This window comes from Carassius gibelio, chromosome B4 (genome assembly GCF_023724105.1).
Source record: "Carassius gibelio isolate Cgi1373 ecotype wild population from Czech Republic chromosome B4, carGib1.2-hapl.c, whole genome shotgun sequence".
Taxonomy (NCBI): Eukaryota; Metazoa; Chordata; class Actinopteri; order Cypriniformes; family Cyprinidae; genus Carassius; species Carassius gibelio.
The window spans coordinates 5780910-5802852 of record NC_068399.1 but is presented as its reverse complement, the minus strand read 5'-3'; the positions used below and the strand labels follow the sequence as shown (position 1 = coordinate 5802852).

The window sequence follows — 21943 nt, the reverse complement described above, 5'->3', positions numbered from 1 at the left end:
ATCTGATTCTAGAGCATCACAGTTCCGCCCACAGCCCGAGAGAGCTCTGGTGCCGGAAGTAAATTTCCCATTCATTTCTCCCATTGACTTTCGGAAAAATCTGTATCTAAAGAGTTTTAGAGCATGTGTGAGGATAACCAGCTACGGCTGAACTCATAAGCATACAACATATAATTTCGAGTGAAAAAACGAAGAGAAAATCCAAAAACAGTCAAAGGTACAAGACTGTGTACATATTTTAATTTCCGAGTGAAGGAACTACTCATCCCATAAACCACCGTGCCTCACTGAAGTCGACTAAAGCCACAACCACGAAAGAGCCTTTTGAGCGACTTAAATCTGATAAAGGCCACGCAAACTTTTTCCTCCAGTGAACTTCATATAGTGAATGTGCAGTTAATAGCGGTTTTGTTTTTTCAGTAGTAATCGTGTAAATACGTTTTATATAGGTATTGTGTATTGAATTTTATATTTATAATCGTGTATTTTATTGTGTATTTTATATTGTGTGGGTGTGTGAAAGCGGTTAACATTAGCAACATGGTGCAGTGCTTTGTACCTGACTGCAATCACCGATCAATCGTCAACAAATGTCGTTTCCATCGATTCCCCAAGAGTGATGCCGTGACGAATCGGTGGATTAGATGTATCAAGTAAGTATTTTTTCAAATGAATATAAGAACGCAATCAGGGTGTTGTGTGTTAATAGTAACATTAGGCATGGCTGCAGGGGAGTAGCAGCTACCAGTGTTTTTTGCTGCTCACGTGCTCAATCTTTCAAGTGTCATAAGTGCATTTATACAGTAATGCATTTATTTATATTAATGCATTTGTTCATGCATTTATGTATACACATTACCTTTCTTATGTTCGAGTTACGGTATAAATGACAGACGAGGTGTACATTTAAATCCATTAATGCACATTTATGACAGTTGTGCATTAAAACATTAAATGCATTTGTGTAAAATGTTTTTTGTTCAGGCATTAATAGGAATTGCTGCATAGACCATGCAGCTAGCTATGCTTCAGACTTTCTGCCTCTTAAGCTTCTACTTGGCTTTGATTATTTAATAATGCAATAATAATTGCATAACTGTATTTGCTTAGGCTTTAATGAATAACTGTTTTGGTTTATGCATTAATGCATACATGTACTTGTTTAGGCATTAATGCATAACTGTATTTTTTATGCTTCAATGCATGTATTTGCTTTAATGCATACATATATTTGTTTATGCATTGATGCATAACTGTATTTGAGAAGGCTTTAATACATAAATGTAGTGGTTTAGGCATTAATACATTAGTGTATTTTTAAATGCTTTAGTGCATACATTTAGTTGTTTAAGCATAAATTTTATTTGATTATGCCTTATTGCATATAAGTAAACCATGAGTATGAATAACAATTGTTTTTGTTTTTGTTCAATCAGGCGTGCAGACAGGGCACCCAGTTCCTACTCCAGAGTGTGCAGCTGCCATTTCAAAGATGGACTTGAAAGGGGTCCAACTATGTTCCTAAGGCATAGTCACAATGAATCTTTTCAGGTGGTAGGTGCCACCTTCCTGGTGAAGGTAAAAGCTCTTCTCTTTAACCTGCTTCCTCAAAGGTACTGTCCCTCCATCTGTATGGACACTTCACCTCAATAATGCCCGTCTCTCCAACAAGACCATCAGGGGTGGCACCAAGGATCCCAGAGTCAGCCAACCATAAACCAGACCCTCTGACCTCCAGGCCGGTGCCCTCCTCGAACGCAGCAATACCCTCTTTTTCATTCGCTATGCCCCACTGCACAGCCAAAACTCCAGAAAGGTCCTGGTTCCCACAGAGCCTGTTGATGAGGGCAGGGATGTCACGTTTTGCGGACAGCACGCACCCAAAATTGCTGGCCGTTAGGCGACCTTTCCGCAGGGCATGCCAGAGGTGATTATCCCTTTGGCACACTGTTGCTGTCTGGATGGCCATTATCTGGTCCAAGGACAGCCTTAAGGCAACAAGAACAGCATCACTGCCCAGGTGTTTTTTGGCAGTTACAATGCTGTGACTGCAGAGATGAAGAAGGGATCCCTCCTGAGTTTTTGGCTCAGGAGTGAGCAGCCAGAGACGTGAAAAACGGACATTGCGTTGTTTTCATATGGATTACTTTATCACAGAATATCTGAGCAGGTCAGAGTTCCGTTTCTCTCAAGACGGTAGGCGGAGATTATTATGCAAAGTGTTCCTAGTGACGTACATAGAGATGGGCAAAAGATTTGAAATCTATAACGACTCGTTTCAGCGATTCAGAGTCGACTCCTTACTTTAGAAGCCAATAACTTTATAAATCGTGTACTTTTTGGTTTAATTACTTTGCACATTGTTGACAGCTACATCATACACTGTAATACAGGTAATTTTTGATTTCCCGTGTGGCTCTTTAAAAACTACAGTATACTTTCATGCACATTATTTATCTGTTCTATATTTAACTTACAGTATACATCTTTTTTATAATTTGTTCTTATATTTTCATTGTTTACTTTTTTCATTCATCATAGCTATATTTATGTATATTTTTATCTGTGTTGTATTATAATAATAATAATTGCACTGTCCATGGAGCAGACCTGACTCACATTTTTCACTGCTGGTTATATATGCTCTATATAATCGTATATGTGATGAATCCAAATCTTGAAGCTTGTTACTGAGCTGACTTTCAAAATAATGATTAACACCATACAACTTATTAGTCTGCTTTGTTTTAGTAATTTATTATGTTTACAAGACTGTAGGTTCAACAAATCAGTTAATATACTACTGTAATTGAAGTAGTTAAATAAAAATGTCATTCATATCAATTCATGCTTCACCCAATTTCATCATAACATAGGCCTGGCCTACAGGAAATAAATTTAAGGTTTATGTTTAATCTGTTTAATGTTGTATTGGTCATATCATACAGTGATTTACTGTTTGACTTGGTTGAATAATACCGAAGATTAAAAAGCTTAAAAATAATTGCATATCAAATTGCAATTGCAACATTGGTTAAAAAAAAAAAAAATTAAATTATTTTCCAAAAGTGTTACAGGCTACTGTTTAAAGTGGAATACCAATGGGGGCAGCTGTGGCCTAATGGTTAGAGAGTTGGACCTGTAACCGGAAAGTTGCCGGTTTGAGTTGGTGCTGGCAGGAGTCGTAGGTGGGGGTGAGTGAATGAACAGTGCTCGCCGATGGCTGAAGTGCCCTTGAGCAAGGCACTGAACCCCCAGATGCTCCCCTGACGCTGGATATATAGCTGCCCACTGCTCCGGGTGAAAGTGACATGACATACAGATCAAGTGTAAGATTACATATAAAGAAAAACTCAACAAGGAAGCAAAGAGTTTTTAGAAAAAAATCAAGACAATCAACAAACTCAATCTGCAAGAAAACAAAGAGTGGTCGGATGATATCTAGTAGTATCTCTAGCTGCCTCTAGTAACCTTCCCTGATGTGTTTTCTTACCTTGTTTGTAGTGTCAGAGCGTACACCTCTGATCAGTTTAAAAATTATAAATCTCTCGAGTCTCACCTGCTGTTTACAAATGGATGTGTGCAGGACCTTCAAATTTTCCGCGTCAACGAGCGGAAAACAGTTGTCTGTACAAAGGTCTTGAATTAATCAATTTTAATAATTGTCTTTCTATTTACCTTTTTCACTTATTGCATTATCTTTGTTCTTGATACTTGAAGGATACATGGTTGTTACACGTTACTCCTGATGCATTAGCACTACAAGTGCACTGAACGTATAAATTAAAAAATTTTCTTCTTTTTCTCACTACCCTACCTGTGGTTTTGATACTTGTTTACCTAATTACCTTTTATGTGTTACACTGTCCCTTTACTTTTTAATATGCGTTATTGTAAACTGTACAAATTAACCTCAGTGTGTTATGATGCACAAATAAAATATACAGAATTGATCAATTTTGCTGTTTATTACTGTAACAGGTGGTATGCAATATGCATAACACTGATAATGCAGGAGACATCCACTGAACGCAAACTGCGCAAGCTTTCTGTGTCAGCTTTACACTTTTTTGATTTGAATGAAAACAGTGCATCCATGCAACGTGTCAAACAAAGAAGAGTGTACAAAAAACAGTCCAAGAGTGCACATAAATTAGGCCCAAAAAACTCAGACTGATGAAGAGCGTTTAAGCTCAGAATAATAAAATAAAAACACAATTATTTAACAATATGTTAAGGAGTAGTAACATTGTTAAAGTCTCACAACCAGCCCTTTTGATGTCAGCAAAAATGTTGATGTAGCTCTCAGTGACAATAAGTTTGACACCCCTCTAGAAAAAGTAAATCAGAGGGTGAAGAAACAAAATCTCCTACGTCAGCTTGCATTGCTACGTATGACCGAGCAAGAGAAAAGAGAAAAAAAAAAAAACGTAACTTTTGTAGCAATTTATGGTTACCATGGTTTAACTAAAATAACCTTTTTTGCTTTTGTTAATTGTTGTAAAGGAATTCTACATAATTTATCACATTAATTATGCACCTGTATATAATACAAATATATAGTATAGTCCTCGGTAGTTCATAAAAATGTCCACTATTAGTTACTAGATGGTAATACATTTTTATTGTACTAAAATTGTGTATATTTAAGGACCATTATCCAAGTGTTCCAGGAAATTCTAAAGGTGATGATGTTGCTTACAACAAAAATGTATTGAATGTGTTTCAGACCTTGCTACAGACCATCACACAGTGCTCTTCACCATCAGTTTGGATACAGAACAGAATTGATGACTGTTGGAATATTATCGTTCCTGGATTTACAGATGAGTAGTGGATTTAAAACTTCTAAATGTCCCAAGAGAGTCTCAGTACATCTGTTGCTTTATGAAGCCAGTGGTGGACAAAATGGGCACAATCTTTTGCCTGTATTGCTGTTGTAGTGTGGAAATTCACAATTAAAGCAAAGTACAGGGGTGTTGGACATCTGTGTCTATGATTTCTTGAAGTCATCTTCTCCTCGGTTGAAACTATCCTGTTCCTTTAAGTAATTTAGATGCTAAATGTGGAGAAACTGAAAGAACTGACCCTTTACTTTGAGCAAAGATGGGGGTTACCCCAATGCATGGGCGCTATTGATGACTCCCACATTCATATTATGGCTCCCCAGGAATACCACACAGAGAATTGCTCTCACCCGCTCTGCAGCCGATTCTAAAGATTTTATTGGTCATGTGAATCACAGTACTAATTGCCTACACCAAACATTGATCCCTAAACCTACCCATCATTGTAAGCCTAACCAATGAAATATGGGAGAATCACGGGAAAAACGGGAGGGTTTACAGGTATGCCTATATATACAGCCATTACAAAGAAACGATATATCATATCAATTGCCTCTTTTAATTTTCTTTTTAACATATAGATAAAATGAATGCAGACCAAAGATTACCTGTTATATTTAACCAAAACGAATGACATTTTATGTTTAACCACTAAAAAGACATCCGAGCCAGCGACACACATCAGAAGGTCTAGCCAAAGTGAGGCTGCTCTCGGCGGATACATGATTTTGTACATGATCTCCCACTGATCGCGTGAAGCTCACCGTCTCCGAAATTGGCGAGAAACATTTTTAAATACGCACTGTCTTTATAAATAAGCCACAGATTTGAGTTTTAAACATCTACATTCTCGACTGAAATACTTTTAAAATTAAAATTCATGCCACAATGACAGTAATATTTTTAAAATGATCTGAATAAATGGTGGTTGGAATCACTGCTGCATGAACTCAACCAATCAGGATGTTAAGCGTCCAAGTCCTGCCCCCAAAAGTTCCGGGACTTTGAAAAAGTACCACCTTGCCAGCAGAGACTTTCTGAGGGGCATTTTTTTTACCCAGAACTTTATTTAGTCCCTGGTTCCTGCGGTGGAAACACACCGAGTACCAGGCCAAAGTCCCTAGTTCCTGGGCAAAGTTCCTGCGGTGGAAACGCGTCTTATGCTGCTGCACTCAGGGAGCAGTTGGGGGTTCTGTGTCTTGCTCAAGGGCACCTCAGTCATGGTTTAGCCAACCCATGAATCGAACCCACAACCTTAGGGTTAGGAGTTAAATTCTCTAACCACTAGGCCACGACATCCCACAACTTCCTGTGTGGAACTGTTTTCCCATGTGATGAAAGTCCAATACTTATAGCCGAGCATAAATTGTTGAAAATGTTTATTTTTGCTTGGTTTCTTTTGAAATTGTTGAATTTCCTTCGAAGCATTCATTTTAAAAGTGAAAGACTTTGGAGTTGGCCCATATATTGCTGTTTTAAATCTTGTACTGTAAAATGTTTTGTGAATGCGTGTTTTGTGTTTCCATGGGTTTTTAAAAATGGTGGGTGCTGGTGTTTCTCCACATGCATTCGGCCAATCCGCATACACTTGCGCTAGTGGTAGTTATTATATGACTGTTTTAGACCTTACATTGAAGTAGGAGCTAATTTATTTCCCCCAGACCACAGTGTTTAAATACATTCCCTGTTCCTGTTGTGTGAGCATTCTAAAAAGCAGTAACTTCCACTAATAGTTCTAGTAACTAATAAATGTTTCCTCAGGTATGAAAGCGCTTATTTACACACCGAGGCCAAACACGATTTGTAATGTTGAACTTTCACCCTTGTGGTAAAGTATGCACATTAAGCATATACAGTTCTGTATATCCACCCTTATTTTTCATCACGGAAGTCAGCCATTTTCTAATGGAAAAAACATTAGCGGTTGCTCTTATGGGAGAAAAAAGCTGGATAGATATGGAAAAGGTCAATTTTGTGTAATAGAAATGTCTGTGAATTATTTGGTGATCTGCTCTACTATTGTGGTTTCAAGTTAAATGGCAAAACATGTTTTACCTGGGCATCTTAACAAATTTATGGATAAGAATGAAGCATAACAAAGTAGTGTTGTTTTATCTTAAGGTAAAAGGCATTTGTTTATATTGTCTACCCAATCCTGATCACATTTAAGTTACATTTTCTTTGCCTTCTGTTCACTTCAAAACTGATCAGTAATTCTTCCTGTATAGTACACCCTAAAAACATTGAGGTGCAAATAGTATCTGCTCTACTGGCACCAAGTAAATTGCTAAGAAAGAATCAAAGGAACACTTTGAAAACACATCAGATCTCAATGGGGAAAAATATAATGCTGGATATCTATACTGATGTTGAGTGGGCAATGTGTTAGGAATGAGAGGATGCCACATCGTTTGATGGAAATGAAAATGATCAACCTATAGAGGGCTGAACTCAAAGAGACCCCAAAAATCAATGACAATGTAGGGGCATGCTCCCAATGAGACAATGGATGATGTCCTGGGGTATTTCTAGATATATCTAGGGTATATCTAGGCCAGGGCATCACTGAGCTCCTGGACAGTCTAAGGTGCAACCTGGCAGTGGCGGATGGACCGAAACACAATGTCCCAGAGGTGTTCTATTGGATTTAGGTCAGGCGAGCGTGGGTGCCATTCAATGGTACGAATTCCTTCATCCTCTGGGAACTGGCTGCATATTCTCGCCACATGATGCCAGGCATCGTCGTGCACCAGAAGGAACCCAGGACCCGCTGCACCATTGTAGCGTCTGACAATGGGTGCAAGGATTTCATCACGATATCTAATAGCAGTCAGAGTGCCATTGTCTAAGCCTGTAGAGGTCTGTGTGTCCCTCCTGGGATATGCCTCCCCAGACCATCAGTCATGTCATGCTGAACGATGTTACAGGGAGCACAACATTCTCCACAGCTTCTCCAGACCCTTTCACATTTGTCACGTATTCAGGGTAAATCTGTGCTCATCTGCGACAAGCACAGGGCGCCACTGGTGAACCTGCCAGTTCTGGTGTTCAATGGCAAATGCCAATTGAGCTCCATGGTGCTGGGCAGTGACCACAAGGCCCACTAAAGGATGTTGGGCCCTCAGGCCCCCCTCATGAAGTCTGTTTCTGATCATTTAGTTAGAGATATTCACAACAGTGGTCTGCTGGAGGTCATTTTGTAACAATGTAACCATGCATTCAACAGCTTCTATATTACACCAGTGCGCTATAGATCCCGAGGAACAATTCCACTCATTCTCTACTTTTGGAGAGGAAGAATTGTATAAACTTGTTATATCTTCGAAACCAGGTCATTTGTAGGGCTCTGGCAGTGCTCATCCTGTTCCTCCATGAACAAAGCAGCATATACCAGTCCTGATGATGGGTTAGGGTCATGTCCAGCTCACCAGTAACTGCCTGTCTCCTGGAATCTCCTCCATGCTCTTGAGACATTGCCAGCAAACCTTCTGGCAACGGCACATATTGACATGCCATCCTGGAGGAGCTGGACTACCTGTACAACCTCTGTAGGGTCCAGGTATCACCCCATGCTATCAGTAGTGACAATACCTGTCAACCCCTCCCTTTTTCCCCGGGATTCTCCCGCTATCATCCCGTTTAAATTTCCTGTGCTTTTAATCTTTTTCTAAATAAAATAAAAAAATAATCCCACTGGGCATATTTTATGTTTCCTACATTCGCTTCTGATAAAACTCCAGTAATCTGTATGAGCCAAAACTCATTATATGAATAATAACAACAAAAATATTCCAAGCTTGGCCAGATGCCAGATCTTATATTAAATTAAATTAAATTTATGCATTTGGCACACGCTTTTATCCAAAGCGACTTACAGTGCATTCAGGCTATCAATTTTTACATATCATGTGTTCCCGGAGAATCGAAAAAAAAAATATATACGTAATATGTTATTTATAAAAATGTAAATGTATATTTTAATGTATAATGAGATACAGCTATCAGTTCAAAGTGCTATTTTGATTAAATAGGAGCGCTGCAAGTTTCAAAGTTGCTGCTTTGTTTACTGCAGTTACCGGGGAAACGGCTACATTTCTGGTGAAAAGTGCCACCTTCTGGCAGAGAATGAATTAGCAATGAATGTTAATAAGTCTTTCTGCTCTTTGTTTAAGGTAGACCAAAGCCAAAAACTACCCTTATTTTTGCGCAGAAAACAGCAGTTGTAGATGTGAACCGATGGATCAACCAGAATATAATGAATTATAAAACTCTAAAGATATAGCCTACACTAAGATAGTGACCAACCAATATTAACATGAAGAAAAAACGTTTTATTTTATACTTGTAATAATTTATATTTGTAAATTATACCCATATATATTTACAGTGTAAATGGCATTTAATGCAAATTTTGATTGTTGCAAATAGCTTTCATAAAGTTGCTGTGAAAGTGAACTATGCTGTAAGTGTAAATTAAAATGCTTTACTAAGTACTCACCACAGTACTTAACCACTTATTGTAAAGAGAATCGTAAAGCTGTATCTTTCTTTTATAGATATGATAAACCTGAAGACTTTTAGGAGATATGAAGGATGCAGTGCAACTCTATAGGTACTCAAGGTCAACATGTGATTGGGTGAAACTGTTTGTTATACCCCCTTTAAGAATGCTTTTTTACTTAAGTTTGAAAGTAGGAGTAAATTTCACGACATTTTGCCCACGTTCAGCTGCGTTGTTTAACGTTTCCTTAATTTCACAAAGATACATATTTTCTGGTGCAATTTTAATTTTAATCAATTTTAAACCTCTTTCCACACAAAGAACTCAAATAGTGTTTCACATTTTCATGACCTTTCAAGTGTATCTGCAAGTGTGAAGAGAAAATAAAGGTTCTGTTGCACTGATCACAATTAAATCCCGCACAGTTTGCAGGTGTAAGGCTTCTCTCCAGTGTGAGTCCTCACGTGAGCGCTGAGGATTTTTTCATAACTGAAACTCTTTCCACACAGATTACATTTAAAACAGCTTTCTGCTGAGTGAATTCTGAAGTGGTAATTAAAGGTTGCCTTATTTGCGAAACTCTTTCCACAGTGACCACATTCAAACGGCTTCTCCCCAGTGTGAACGTTCTTGTGATATCTAAGGTTTAGTTTTGTTGTGAAGCTCTTTTCACACTGATCACATGTGAACAGTTTCTCTCCGGTGTGAATTCTCATGTGGTATTTAAGGGTGGTTTTATGCGCAAAGCTTTGTCCACACTGAGGGCACGTATAAGGCTTTTCTCCAGTGTGGATTCTCATGTGGATTTTAAGGTTGCCCTTTTGAGTGAAACTGGTTCCACACTCTTGGCAGGTGAAAGACCTCTCTCCAGTGTGGAGTCTGATATGGACTAAAAGTTTATGTTTCTGAGTGAAACTCTTTCCACACTGCTGGCAGGTGGAAGAACTGTTAGCTTTGGTCTTCTTAGCTCTTTTTCGTGAAGAACTCTGTGTGGATTTTCCTCCAGTTATGGAAATATATTTTCTCTTTCAGATTTTTCTCTTCCATTTCATTCAGTTCTTGACTCTCCTCTTTAAGGGCCATCAGGTCTACAGTGAAAAAAGACAAATGTGAGTTAAATGGCACAGTAACAGACATCAAAACAAACAGATGGTATCAGAACTTGTTACCTGTAATGACAAAACCTATTCTGAATTGTTAACTTTTCACTTTCTTTACTTTCAAGGGATTTTATAACTGCTTATTAAACACAGCTTGAATAAACGAGAAGTGGTTTAAAGCGTAATCATACAGAACTTTGTTGTGTATTACATTTACAGGTAGTTCCTGTGGCTCAGTGGTGGAGCATTGTGTTAGCAGAAGGTTGTGGGTTCGATTCCCAGGGAACACACATACTGGTAAAATAAAAATGAATGGCCTGAATGCACTGTAAGTCGCTTTGGATAAAAGCATCTGCTAAATGCATAAATGTAAATGTTGTGTCACTGGGAAAAAAAGATCCTATGATGCATCACCATTTTTCTTCAACTCTGTGTGAGCAGTTAAATGCACTTGCATCTCAAAATTTTTTTTTTATTTTTTATACAAACTTATACTCAGTTGTGTCTTGAGGAGAGGACAAAACATCTGACATGTTAAAAACCAATCTGTGCGTTAATGGAATTAACTTCATGCTTGTCAAAGACACGTGGATTTTTTGAAGAGGCAAATGAAAGAGGATTTCAGCTGCAGGACCAGACAACTTGACTGAAACCTCTCCTTATATGAATTTAAAAGGCTGTAATGAAATAAGCAATATATGGTTGAAAACACTGAAAAGTTGTGATGTATGACAAGAACTGAGCATCTCTGGCTCTGCAGCAGCCAAAGCGTTTAAGCAGGTTCGAATTTACCAGTTGCTGCACTGAACATGCTGATGACACTGATGTGAGCTCACTCATACATTAAAGGGGGGGGGTGAAATGCTATTTCATGCATACTGAGTTTTTTACACTGTTAAAGAGTTGGATTCCCATGCTAAACATGGACAAAGTTTCAAAAATTAAGTTGTACGTTTGTCACAAGTTTCGGAAAGTTTTTTTCGAGTATGGCTCTGTGTGACGTTAGATGGAGCGGAATTTCCTTATATGGGTCCTGAGGGCACTTCTGCCGGAATAGCGCGCGCTCCTGTATAGCAGAGCACTGACTGAGAGCACAACAGACGTTCACGGATCAGTGCGAGAGCGTCGCGAAATGTCACAAAAGGAGGAGTGTTTTTGGTTGCCAGGGCAAGAAAACCCTGCACAGATTACCTAAAGAGAAACAACATTAAGGGACCAGTGGATGGAGTTTATTTTTACAGAGCATCAACGGAGTTGTGCAAGTGTTTGTGTTTGTTCCCTGCATTTCGAAGATGCTTGTTTTACAAACAATGGCCAGTTTGACGCCGGATTTGCGTATCGTTTATTTCTTAAGGATAATGCAGTCCCAACGAAAAAGGGTCACGATCGTGTGTTGAAACCGCAGGCGGTGAGTAAAACTGCTTCAAAAATATCTGCCTCCTTGTTAGTGCGTCCCCTGCCATGCCGGAGACCCGGGTTCGAGCCCCGCTCGGAGCGAGTCGTTGCTGCTGCTGCTCTCGTTCAATTTCAGCCTCGGGATCTGATTCTGGATCATAAATAAACGGCTGAATCTGACTGTAAGCCATGGTTTATTTTGGATGATGGTTTTTTCCTCAAGGCAATGTCAGAGGCGTTAAATATGTTTTTCAACGGCTCTGGGTAATGTCACAGCTTCCAAACACTCTCGACGCAAAAGCCTACTGGCGCTTGTGATTCTTTAGCTCCGCCCACACGTCACGCCTCTAGGTGCTCGTGTTTTTCCGGGAAAAGTCGGTACAGACTATCTTTCTCTTATGAATATAATAAAACTAAAGACTTTTTGGAGTTATGAATGATGCAGTACTACTCTATAGGTACTCAAGATTAACAGGATATTGAGTGAAAACGAGCATTTCACCCCCCCCCCCTTTAAGACTTCTTCAACAATATCATTCATTTCCCCTTCACAGGGGAAGTCGTGGCCTAATGGTTAGAGGGTTGGACTCCCAATCGAAGGGTTGTGGTTTCTAGTCTCGGGCCGGACGGAACTGTGGGTGTTTTGCGTCTCTGAGCAACATTAAAGTGTTTCGTTCCTGAATGAATCAACCGTTTAAATGATTCGGTTCAATCGCAATGACTCACTTTTTAACAGTGACTTGCTGCCACCTATTGGCGGTTTTAATTTCACAGTTTAGGAACCTTTTCATTTTTTAAATAATTTCAAACATCAGTTTTCAATGTTTTATCTTTAAAATATCAAAACATTATTTATTCATTTGTAACTGTAGGCTAAAGTATTCCATGTTCCACGGAGCTGCATTAAAATGTGTGTAAAAACATCTAAATGGCACTTCAGATGCAGCTTCTGTTTTATCTGCATTGCAAAGATCAATTTTGTTGATACTGATTGCATTTGCTTGGTAAAAGCCCTAATGCAAGTATTTGACCTAAAAGATGGTGCACACTTTTAGAAACAATGGTGTAAAGGTAAAAAAAAAAAAAAAAATCAGGTGTCAGCACAATTAAAAATAAGATATCAGCACAATAACACTCAGCAAAATAGTCTAATTATCGTTATCGATAAAATCCTAAATTCACAGAGATATAACTTTTTGTCTATATTGCAAACCCTTATTTTTTTTCTTTATTTTTATGTGCCACCCCAAAATTTACTGTGGCCTCATTTGGCCACCCCTGTTAACATTTTTTGGGGGCACCACTGGCTATTTTTGAATGTTTTTGTCTAATCAGGCCATTAACTTTTACTCTGACTAGGTCATTAGATTGCGGGATTGTTTCCCCTTCTTTCAGTTAATTTTTCTCATCTTTGTTTCTTTTTTTCTTCAGTTAATTATTCTCATCTTAAACATGAAAAATTGTCCACATGCACAGAAATTCTCCTGGTGGAAACAAAGAGCCACGTGACACATAATTGTAAAGATTGTGTTTATTAAGGACTAGAGTGAAGACATGAGGATTGAAGAAACGTTCAGAGTGAAACAAGAAGATAACGAGGAACAAACAGGTTGGTTTCTGTTCCCAAAAGCTGTTCTCACTCATTTGAGGTCAGCTGAAGTCATTTGATCCTTAATAAAATAGTGAAATTTACAGAAATGTGTTATTGAAGAGTTGTGGACTGAATTAAACCCTGTCCCGAACACGGGACGCCTACGGTTACTTCACTATATTACAATCTAATCTAATGTTGACAAACTATATATCGTTGGAAAGGTCTAAGACTCCCAAATATATATTTTACCAATGTGTTTTGTTAAACATTATGTAGGAATAGAAATAGATCAATTTATGACAAGAGTGCACCCTCAAAAATCTAAATTCTATCAAGAGTTTGGACCTTTGTTTAAAAAAAAAAAAAGACTTCTTCGTGCCTTTTTCTCTATCACATTTTAGAAATAATCAGAAGTTATATATCAACTGAAAACTAAAAATTTCTAAATTCATCCTTTAAAACCCATTTTAAAATCAGACATTACATTACCATGTAAATGGTACATCAATATCATGTTACAAAATGTTTTCAGTCATGAATTATAAAAATTTAGGTTTGTATCATGCACATTCAAGTCTATATTCAAAAACGTGAGTGACAGTTAAGGTTAAAACACCTGTTTGCCTTTTACTCCCTGAAGTAAAAAAAAATAAAAATTAGGGGGTCAACAACATATTAATGCATTACTAGGGATTCACGATCATGATTTGTCATGGCCGATTCCGATACCGATTTTTTACAAGCAAACTGGCCGATTCCGATACTGCTTTCCGATTTATTTATTTTTTTAAGCAACAAACAAGAAAGAAGGAAAGTATGCATAAACAAGATGTTTATTTGGTATTAAATAGCATTCAGTATTTTAGTTTTTAAATTTGGTTTTAAATTAAAAAAAAAGGTCTTTACCAGTAAGACTAAATAAAAGTATGTTATATAAATAATTTCAAAATGTTAAAATCAAAGAATGCTGGTGAGAATAAAACAAAGATGTAAAAAAGAATAAAACACGCCGGCCACGCCCCCAGCTATGACTAGATGCCGACTGTATCTATACCGTCACTTGATCAATGTGCTTGTTGTCATAGTAATGGCAAAAACAAAAGGAAAATGGCAGAGAAACGTAAATGCGGTGATTCTTCATCAGAGGTGAAGAAAAAGTTAAGACACTATGACAAAACCTACATAAATTTTGGTTTTATTGAAGGCCAAGACAAGTCTCGGCCAGAATGTGTCTTTTGTGGTGAAAAACTGGCAAACGACAGCATGAAACCAAGCAAGATGAAAAGACACCAGGAAACGAAACATCCAGGGACAATTGGCAAAGATAAGTAATTCTTAGAGAGAAAAAAAGAGATGGCTCTGTCAAAAAGATCGACAGATATCAGAAAGGTATTCGAAAGAGCAGGTAGTGATTTACAAAAGGCTACTAAAGTCTCCTTTGAGTGTTCGCTATTGATTGCCAAGGCAAAAAAGCCGCATAATATTGGAGAGGAGTTAATCAAACCCGCCTGCATTAAAATAGTGGAGGGACTGTGTGGCCCACAAGCAGCTGAAAAAGGTTAAATCTGTCCCACTTTCTAACAACACTGTTAAAGACAGAATTGATAAAATGGCAGAAAACTGCAAAAAACAGTTGCACGAAAAACTTAGAGAAGTCCAATTTGCCATACAGCTGGATGAAACGACCACAGTAGCGGGAGAGTCTGTGCTCATCGTATATGTACAGTATGTGGACGGAGATGAGTTGAAACGGGACATACTTATGTCTGCCAATTTACCCACAACAACTACGGGTCAGGATATTTTTATGGCTGTTGATTCATACCTCACATCGTACAATCTGCCCTACACAAATATCGTCGCTTGCTGCACGGATGGAGCTGCTGCGATGATGGGTAGAAATAAGGGATTTAACAGCCGTTTGATGGAAAAGGCTCCAGACTGTGTAATTTTCCACTGTATGATACATCGCCAGGCACTCGCCAGTAAAAAACTGTCCAGAGACCTTGGTGACACGTTGGCAACAGTTGTAAAAGTGGTAATCTTCATTAAAGCTCGCCCTACCAACCATAGATTATTTGCACAACTGTGTGAGGATGAAGCGCACCACACTCTACTGCTACACACGGAGGTGCGCTGGCTTTCGCGTGGCAAAGTGCTTGTGTGCTTTCTAGAACTGCAGGATAAAATCCTGGAATTTCTGCGAAATCAAAACACACTGTTGGAGCAGCTGACTGATGGGTTCTGGATCAAAACAGCATACCTTGCTGACATATTCACTCTTTATAATGAGACCAACAAGAGACTGCAGGGCTCTGAGTCAAACATCTTGGAGTGCAAAGAAGCAATCGATGCTTTTATGCGCAAGCTAGAGTACAGGGCTGGAAAAATGTCGCAGGGGCATTTACAACACTTTCCACTACTGCTTCAACATTCTGGGGGTACCGAGTGCATCTTTGCGAGTTTTGCCATCACATGACTGCGCTACAGGAGGAATTAAAGTCCCGCTTTGCGGATGTTGACGCATTATTAAGGAGTCGTGGGTTATGGATCCCTTCACATCCAGGCTTGAAGATGTGGAATACCTTTGTAGCAACAATGAGTTTTACAGAATAATTAACTCAAATGATATATAGGGAATTTGAATAATTAATCAGGAATATGATTAATTTATATCTCAGATGACAGTTACATTAAATTTGATTGATTATGAAAAATAGCTCAATTGCCTATACCAATAAATAATCACAGGGCACTGTAACTTACTCATTAATATGTAAATATTCCATTCTTCATACCAATTATTGTGATATCTCTTACTGTAAATTACTGCAAATCAAACAGTGGTATGTCCAGCAAACCACTGTTGACCTATCAATTTTCAATAAAGTTATCACGCCTTATAATTCAAGGAAAAGTATTCTCTGGCCATGAAAATATTATCCTATCCTTATGATAAATTTAGTTTCTAAATTTAGAGCTTGTAGCTATAGATCAGACATCTCAGTGACTCATAATGTGAGTGGGGTGGAGTCCAAGCCAATCGTCAGTATATGGGTTTTTAATAATTAAACTAGTAATACATCAAACTACAAATCACACAGAGTAAATATGCGTACGACAATACAAACAGTAAGCTTTACAAGACATAACTGAATCCAAATAAAAGAGAGAGAGAGAGAGAGAGAGAGAAAGTAGAATGAGATCACATAAGGAGCTCAGGTATGGAAATCATAGTCAGTAACTTTTGGAAGCCAACAACGATCAGATCATAACAACACTTTAAAGCAGCATTTAAATCTCCATAGAGAAAGTGATACTTGCAAAGTGTCCAATGTGAGCGTGGCGTGAGATCAGCGTCGAGCTTGTGCTGAGGGGGGCTTGCGCTATGAGCGCAGCCTAAGGCCATGCGGAAGCAACGTTGGTCGATGCAGGAGGGAAGGGAGTCAGCGTAAGAAGAGAGAGGGCGGACCTTGTTCGGTCGTTCTTATGGCTTGAGATGGCCCCGCCTCTTTTCGCGTAAACAGCCAATGAAAGTCCGCGATCTGAAGCGGAGGGAAAAGTTCCTTTGTCTCTGTGGAGACAACCCCCTGGAGATCTAGGGCTTGTCCAAATTCCAGGGATTATTCTAGCAAGTTTGTAATTCAGATTACATACATTTTTCATTACTTTGCTCTAGATAAATGGGTCTGTCAGAGCATGACGATCACAAAGATACTAAACATAATATATATATATAAATGATCAAAACATGAAGTTACATTCAAATGCAGAATTACACATATTTAAAGATTTGATTAACACATGATAGCACTGCAGATAGTCCCAATTTATATGGGAAATTTCTAATGAACCGCAAAATCAATAACATACACATTAAGACTACATTTGAGTACATTTTACCATTCTTTTGTAAGGATTAGGTTTCCTGTCCTGTGTGGTCGTAAAGTTTTACGACCTGCAGGGGTGGGGGTTGCAGAAACATGGCTCTCTTTGAGAAAGAGCCAGGCTGAGGAGAACATTTCCACCCATGAATCGATGATCTGCATATCTGTTACACCTTGGCTGTGAAGATGAGCTCGCTGAACTACAAACTTCACTGTCAAAAAAGTACTTCCAGGAGAATGGATTCAAAAGGCTTTGGATAGCCAGGGGACCTGTTGTCGCACCTAAACTTGCAAACTATGCCATTACAAAGATCATTCTTCCTTTCAGTACCTGAGACAGCCTTCAGTACCCTTGTGGCTATAAAAACAAAGTCAAGCAACAGACTGGAAGTCCACAGCGATTTTAGACTGGCTGTCACTGGCATTACACCTGACATTCCAACACTAGTGAAAGGCATGCAAGCCCAAGGTGGACATTAGCGTTATGTTTACGCTGACGTTATGATTAGCCTTGTAAAAAAATAAGGATCTGTGCATGCATGCATGTACATACTGCATTCTACCGTTCATAATTAACATTCAGTACATTCAGTATTCTATGTTTATACACAAAATCCTGAAAAAAGAGAAACAACTGCGTTCTACTAGTTGTGTAAAAATTAAAATATTAGACTAAAAGGAAACATTTGAAGTTGAAAGGAACATTTCCTGTGCATTCATGTAATAAAATGTCATTAAAAAACATTAAATGTCATAAAAAAAAATATATACAGTGTGTGTGTGTGTGTGTGCTTATGTGCATACCATAATATATATATATATATATATATATATATATATATATATATATATATATAATTTTTTTTTAATTCTATGGGGGGGGGGGGGTCACAGATTGTTAAATTTGTACATGGGGGGGCCCCAAGGAAAAAGGTTGGGAACCACTGTTCTAGGATATTACATGCAGAGTTTTTAGGTCCTATAATTAACACCTCTGGTTTTTCAGAATTTAGCAGTAAGAAATTACTTGTCATCCAGTTTTTTATAGCGACTATGCATTCCATTAGTTTTTCAAATTGCTGTGTTTCACCGGGCCACAAAGAAATATAGAGCTGAGTATCATCAGCATAACAGTGAAAGCTAACACCATGTTTCCTGATGATATCTTCCAAGGGTAACATATAAAGCGTGAAGAGTAGCGGCCCTAGTACTGAGCCATGAGGTACTCCATACTGCACTTGTGATCGATATGATACATCTTAATTCACTGCTACGAACTAATGGCGGTCATATAAGTACGATTTAAACCATGCTAATGCACTTCCATTAATGCCAACAAAGTGTTCAAGTCTATGCAAAAGAATGTTGTGGTCAAGTGTGTCAAACTAAGATCCAATAAAACTAATAGAGAGATACAACCACGATCAGATGATAAGAGCAGGGGTCTCATGTATCAACCTTGCGTACGCACAAAAACTTTGCGTACGCCAGCTTTCACGCTCACGGTCGGATGTACTAACAGTGAAATTAACGCAAGAATGTGCGTTCCTCCAAGCCAATTTCATGTCTGGCGTACGTTCATTTCTCATTGTTTTTGTCCGTTGGCGACTCTTACAGGCAATAAAGTGAAGTTGCAAACATTACACAACAAATTGTTCTACAAGTCTCGGACCACCACCTGTGGGAAGCATTGCAATTAATTTGCAATTTATAAAATAATTGACATATATTGTCACACGAGCCTTTTTATAATTATATAAATTATGCAATTAAATAAGAACATATAAAAGCATAACGGTTGAAACAACCCTTAGTCTATGGCAATGGCAGCGTTGGCCTTATTAGAGGACATTGCTAATGGCAGAATCAGAAGAGAACGAGTTTTTAGGGACCACAATGATTTTCTGGCCCAGGATGATGACTGGCTTATCAGCCGTTTCAGATTTCCAAGGGCTGTCCTCTTGGAGCTCTGTGCTGAGTTGGGTCCGAATCTAGAGAGAGAGACAATGAGGAGCCACGCAATACCCGTTCCCTTGCAGGTGCTGACAACACTTGGTTTCCTGGCAACTGGTTCTTTCCAAAGGGAACTGGCAGACCGCTCAGGAATAAGCCAGTCGTCTTTGAGCCGGGCAATGCCAGTGGTATGGGACGGGATCATCCGCATGTCTGCCAGGTATATCAGGTTCCCATATGATGCATTTGACCAGCCAAACATTAAAATGCAATTTGCAGCGATAGCCGGTTTTCCTAATGTTATCGGAGCGATCGACTGCACACACATTGCTATAAAGGCGCCATCTGAAGAAGAATTTGCATATGTGAATCGGAAACATTTCCATTCAATAAATGTGCAGATAATATGTGATGCACAAATGCGCCTAACAAATATTGTGGCAAGGTGGCCTGGGTCAACCCATGATTCATACATCCTTACAAACAGCATGGTTGGGATGAGGCTCCAAGCTGGCAGGGTGCGTGATGGGTGGCTTCTTGGTAAGTGCCTTTAAAGTTATGATCCTATCTAATTGTAATTTTTTTTTTTTTTTGCATATAATTATTAATTAACCCTTCAGGAGACCGCGGTTATCCACTAAAGACGTGGCTTTTAACCCCCCTCACCAACCCACAAACTGACCGAGAGCGCAGATACAATAATGCCCATTCTCGCACTCGTTCAGTTGTAGAGCGGGCGATTGGGCAGCTGAAATGTCGGTGGCGCTGCCTTGACAGGACTGGGGGGATGTTGTTATACCGCCCTGACAAGGTGTGCCGCATTGTGCTGGCCTGTGGTGTGCTGCACAATGTCGCGCATAGGCATGGCATACCACTTGGTGAGGTGGCAGCACCGCCAGATGACCCCGACCCAGGACCAATTTATGTGCAGCCCAACCAACAAGCCGTTCATGCCCGCCAACATGTGATTGCGACAATATAAATGGTAATCAGAGACAAAAGTTCACTTTTTGACCAATTCCTTTAATGAGTGGCTTATGTCTGTGAGTGCGTCAGTGATATTTTTCAGGTGACTGTTAATTTCCCCGATGGCCATAATGATTTGCTGTTGTGACTCCAAAACAGCATGTGTCAAGACGCGACCAGACGGACGGGCGTCAGCACTGGGGAGAGCACTGGAAACGCTGGGCACAGTGGGCGCTGGCTGCTCAGGAGGGGCGGACTCCGAGTGCCCCTCCTGGGAAGTGGATGTTTCGGCTGTTGCGCCATATGGGTCTAAATAAAAATGCAAATGTTAACTGTAATTTAAGTACGTTCCATTTTTAAGGGGCACACACATTTGCAATAAATGAAATGGATCCGTAAAATCTCTGGTGTATACTTTTGGTTCGCTACACTGAATGCATTTGACAATGAAATATAGGTACGCTATATGTACCAAAGTAAAAACAAACGAGAAATTGGTTACCTTCGTCGCAATCCTGTAAATCGGAGTCTCCCACAGCAGAAGATACTACTCCAGAGAGTAAAGTGTCACCCATAATTGAGGCAACTCTCTGCTCAAAGGGTGTAAGTTCATCGACCCCTTTACCACTGCCTGTCCTGCCCACACTTTGTCGGTGCGCAGCAGTTCTCCGTTTAACGTCCACCTTTATATCAGACCATTTCTTTTTAAGCTCATTTACAGTGCGACTTTCAGATCCCACTGCATTGACGGCTTCAGCCAAACTCTCCCACTCATATTTTTTCCTTTTGTTATTAATTCCAGAGGACAACGTTCCAAATAAAATATGTTTTCTAGTCTCTACCTCCGATAGTAGCACCTCCAATTCACTTTCAGTAAACTTTCGTTTCTTGCCGCTTGCCTTAGCCATTTTCTTACTGCTATCTTTTGCCAAAGTGGACTCATTACCATATTTAAATTGATTTAATTAGGGGTGGAGACTGGGTGGGGCGTTGTGCTCGTGCATGTGCGCTCAATTTTACGTTAATTGGGATGTACAAAGAGAATATGCGTGGAATCCTTCGTACGCAGAGATTCATACATCTGTTTTTTTTTGTGCGTACGCACATTTACAGCTTTGTCCGTACGCAATGTTTTAGTATGAATTCAACGCAAGTCTTTGTACATGAGGCCCCAGGTCATTTGTAACTCTAAGGAGAGCAGTCTCAGTACTATGATACGATCTAAATTATGGCTGTGACGGTTGACATGACAACCGCGTCACCGGGGTGGTCGGTTGCTATCGCTGTTGTCTACTGCCACCGGCGGTAGTGCACGTGACGTCACAAAGCATAATACAAAATTTAGTATTTAAGTGTAATAACTGTAATAGTTGCAAATTCTAAGTCTATGGTAATTAACAAATTACCTCAAACAACAGCGTTTCCTTTAGATTGGCAGATTTGATTGCAGGAAAATACAGTTTATGCATTCAGCAAATTAATTTAGTGTTGGGCGATGGATCTTGTTGGGAAAGCAAATACCGCATCACCGATCTGGAGCCATCTGCATTCATGTCACCCATCAGCGTTTGCACAAGTTCTCGTGATCGCAAACGCTGGCTGGTCAGGTTTGGTGAGGCTTTCTCCAAACTGGCCAAATACAAACGAGACAGCGATAAATAAAAGATGGTAACAAGAAATATGGCAGCGATTCCTATTTC

The 21943-nt window shown here is 39.2% G+C and overlaps 2 protein-coding genes and 1 long non-coding RNA gene across 4 annotated transcripts; 2 read left to right on the top strand and 1 right to left on the bottom strand.

The window, feature by feature from the left end:
- The first annotated feature begins 1132 nt into the window (after positions 1–1132).
- Positions 1133–3953, top strand: LOC127956129 (uncharacterized). The gene is made up of 2 exons (XR_008153495.1): positions 1133–1578; positions 1673–3953. It is a non-coding gene; the product is annotated as an uncharacterized LOC127956129 (long non-coding RNA).
- A 14810-nt stretch (positions 3954–18763) lies between these two features.
- On the top strand, positions 18764–20506 carry LOC127956019 (putative nuclease HARBI1). 2 transcript variants are annotated; one of them, XM_052553768.1, is made up of 3 exons: positions 18764–19817; positions 19898–20262; positions 20403–20506. In XM_052553768.1, exons 1-2 carry the CDS (start codon positions 19142–19144, stop codon positions 20257–20259), a joined length of 1038 nt encoding a protein of 345 aa, XP_052409728.1. In that variant the 5' UTR covers positions 18764–19141; the 3' UTR covers positions 20260–20262; positions 20403–20506. The 2 variants fall into 2 exon arrangements, with proteins under 2 accessions (XP_052409728.1, XP_052409729.1); XM_052553769.1 differs by having other exon boundaries at positions 20347–20464.
- LOC127956077 (nuclear apoptosis-inducing factor 1-like) lies at positions 20280–21417 on the bottom strand. The gene is made up of 2 exons (XM_052553854.1): positions 20746–21417; positions 20280–20552 (listed from the first exon to the last, which is right to left on the bottom strand). Exons 1-2 carry the CDS (start codon positions 21149–21151, stop codon positions 20281–20283), a joined length of 678 nt encoding a protein of 225 aa, XP_052409814.1. The 5' UTR covers positions 21152–21417; the 3' UTR covers position 20280.
- Positions 21418–21943: the final 526 nt, after the last annotated feature.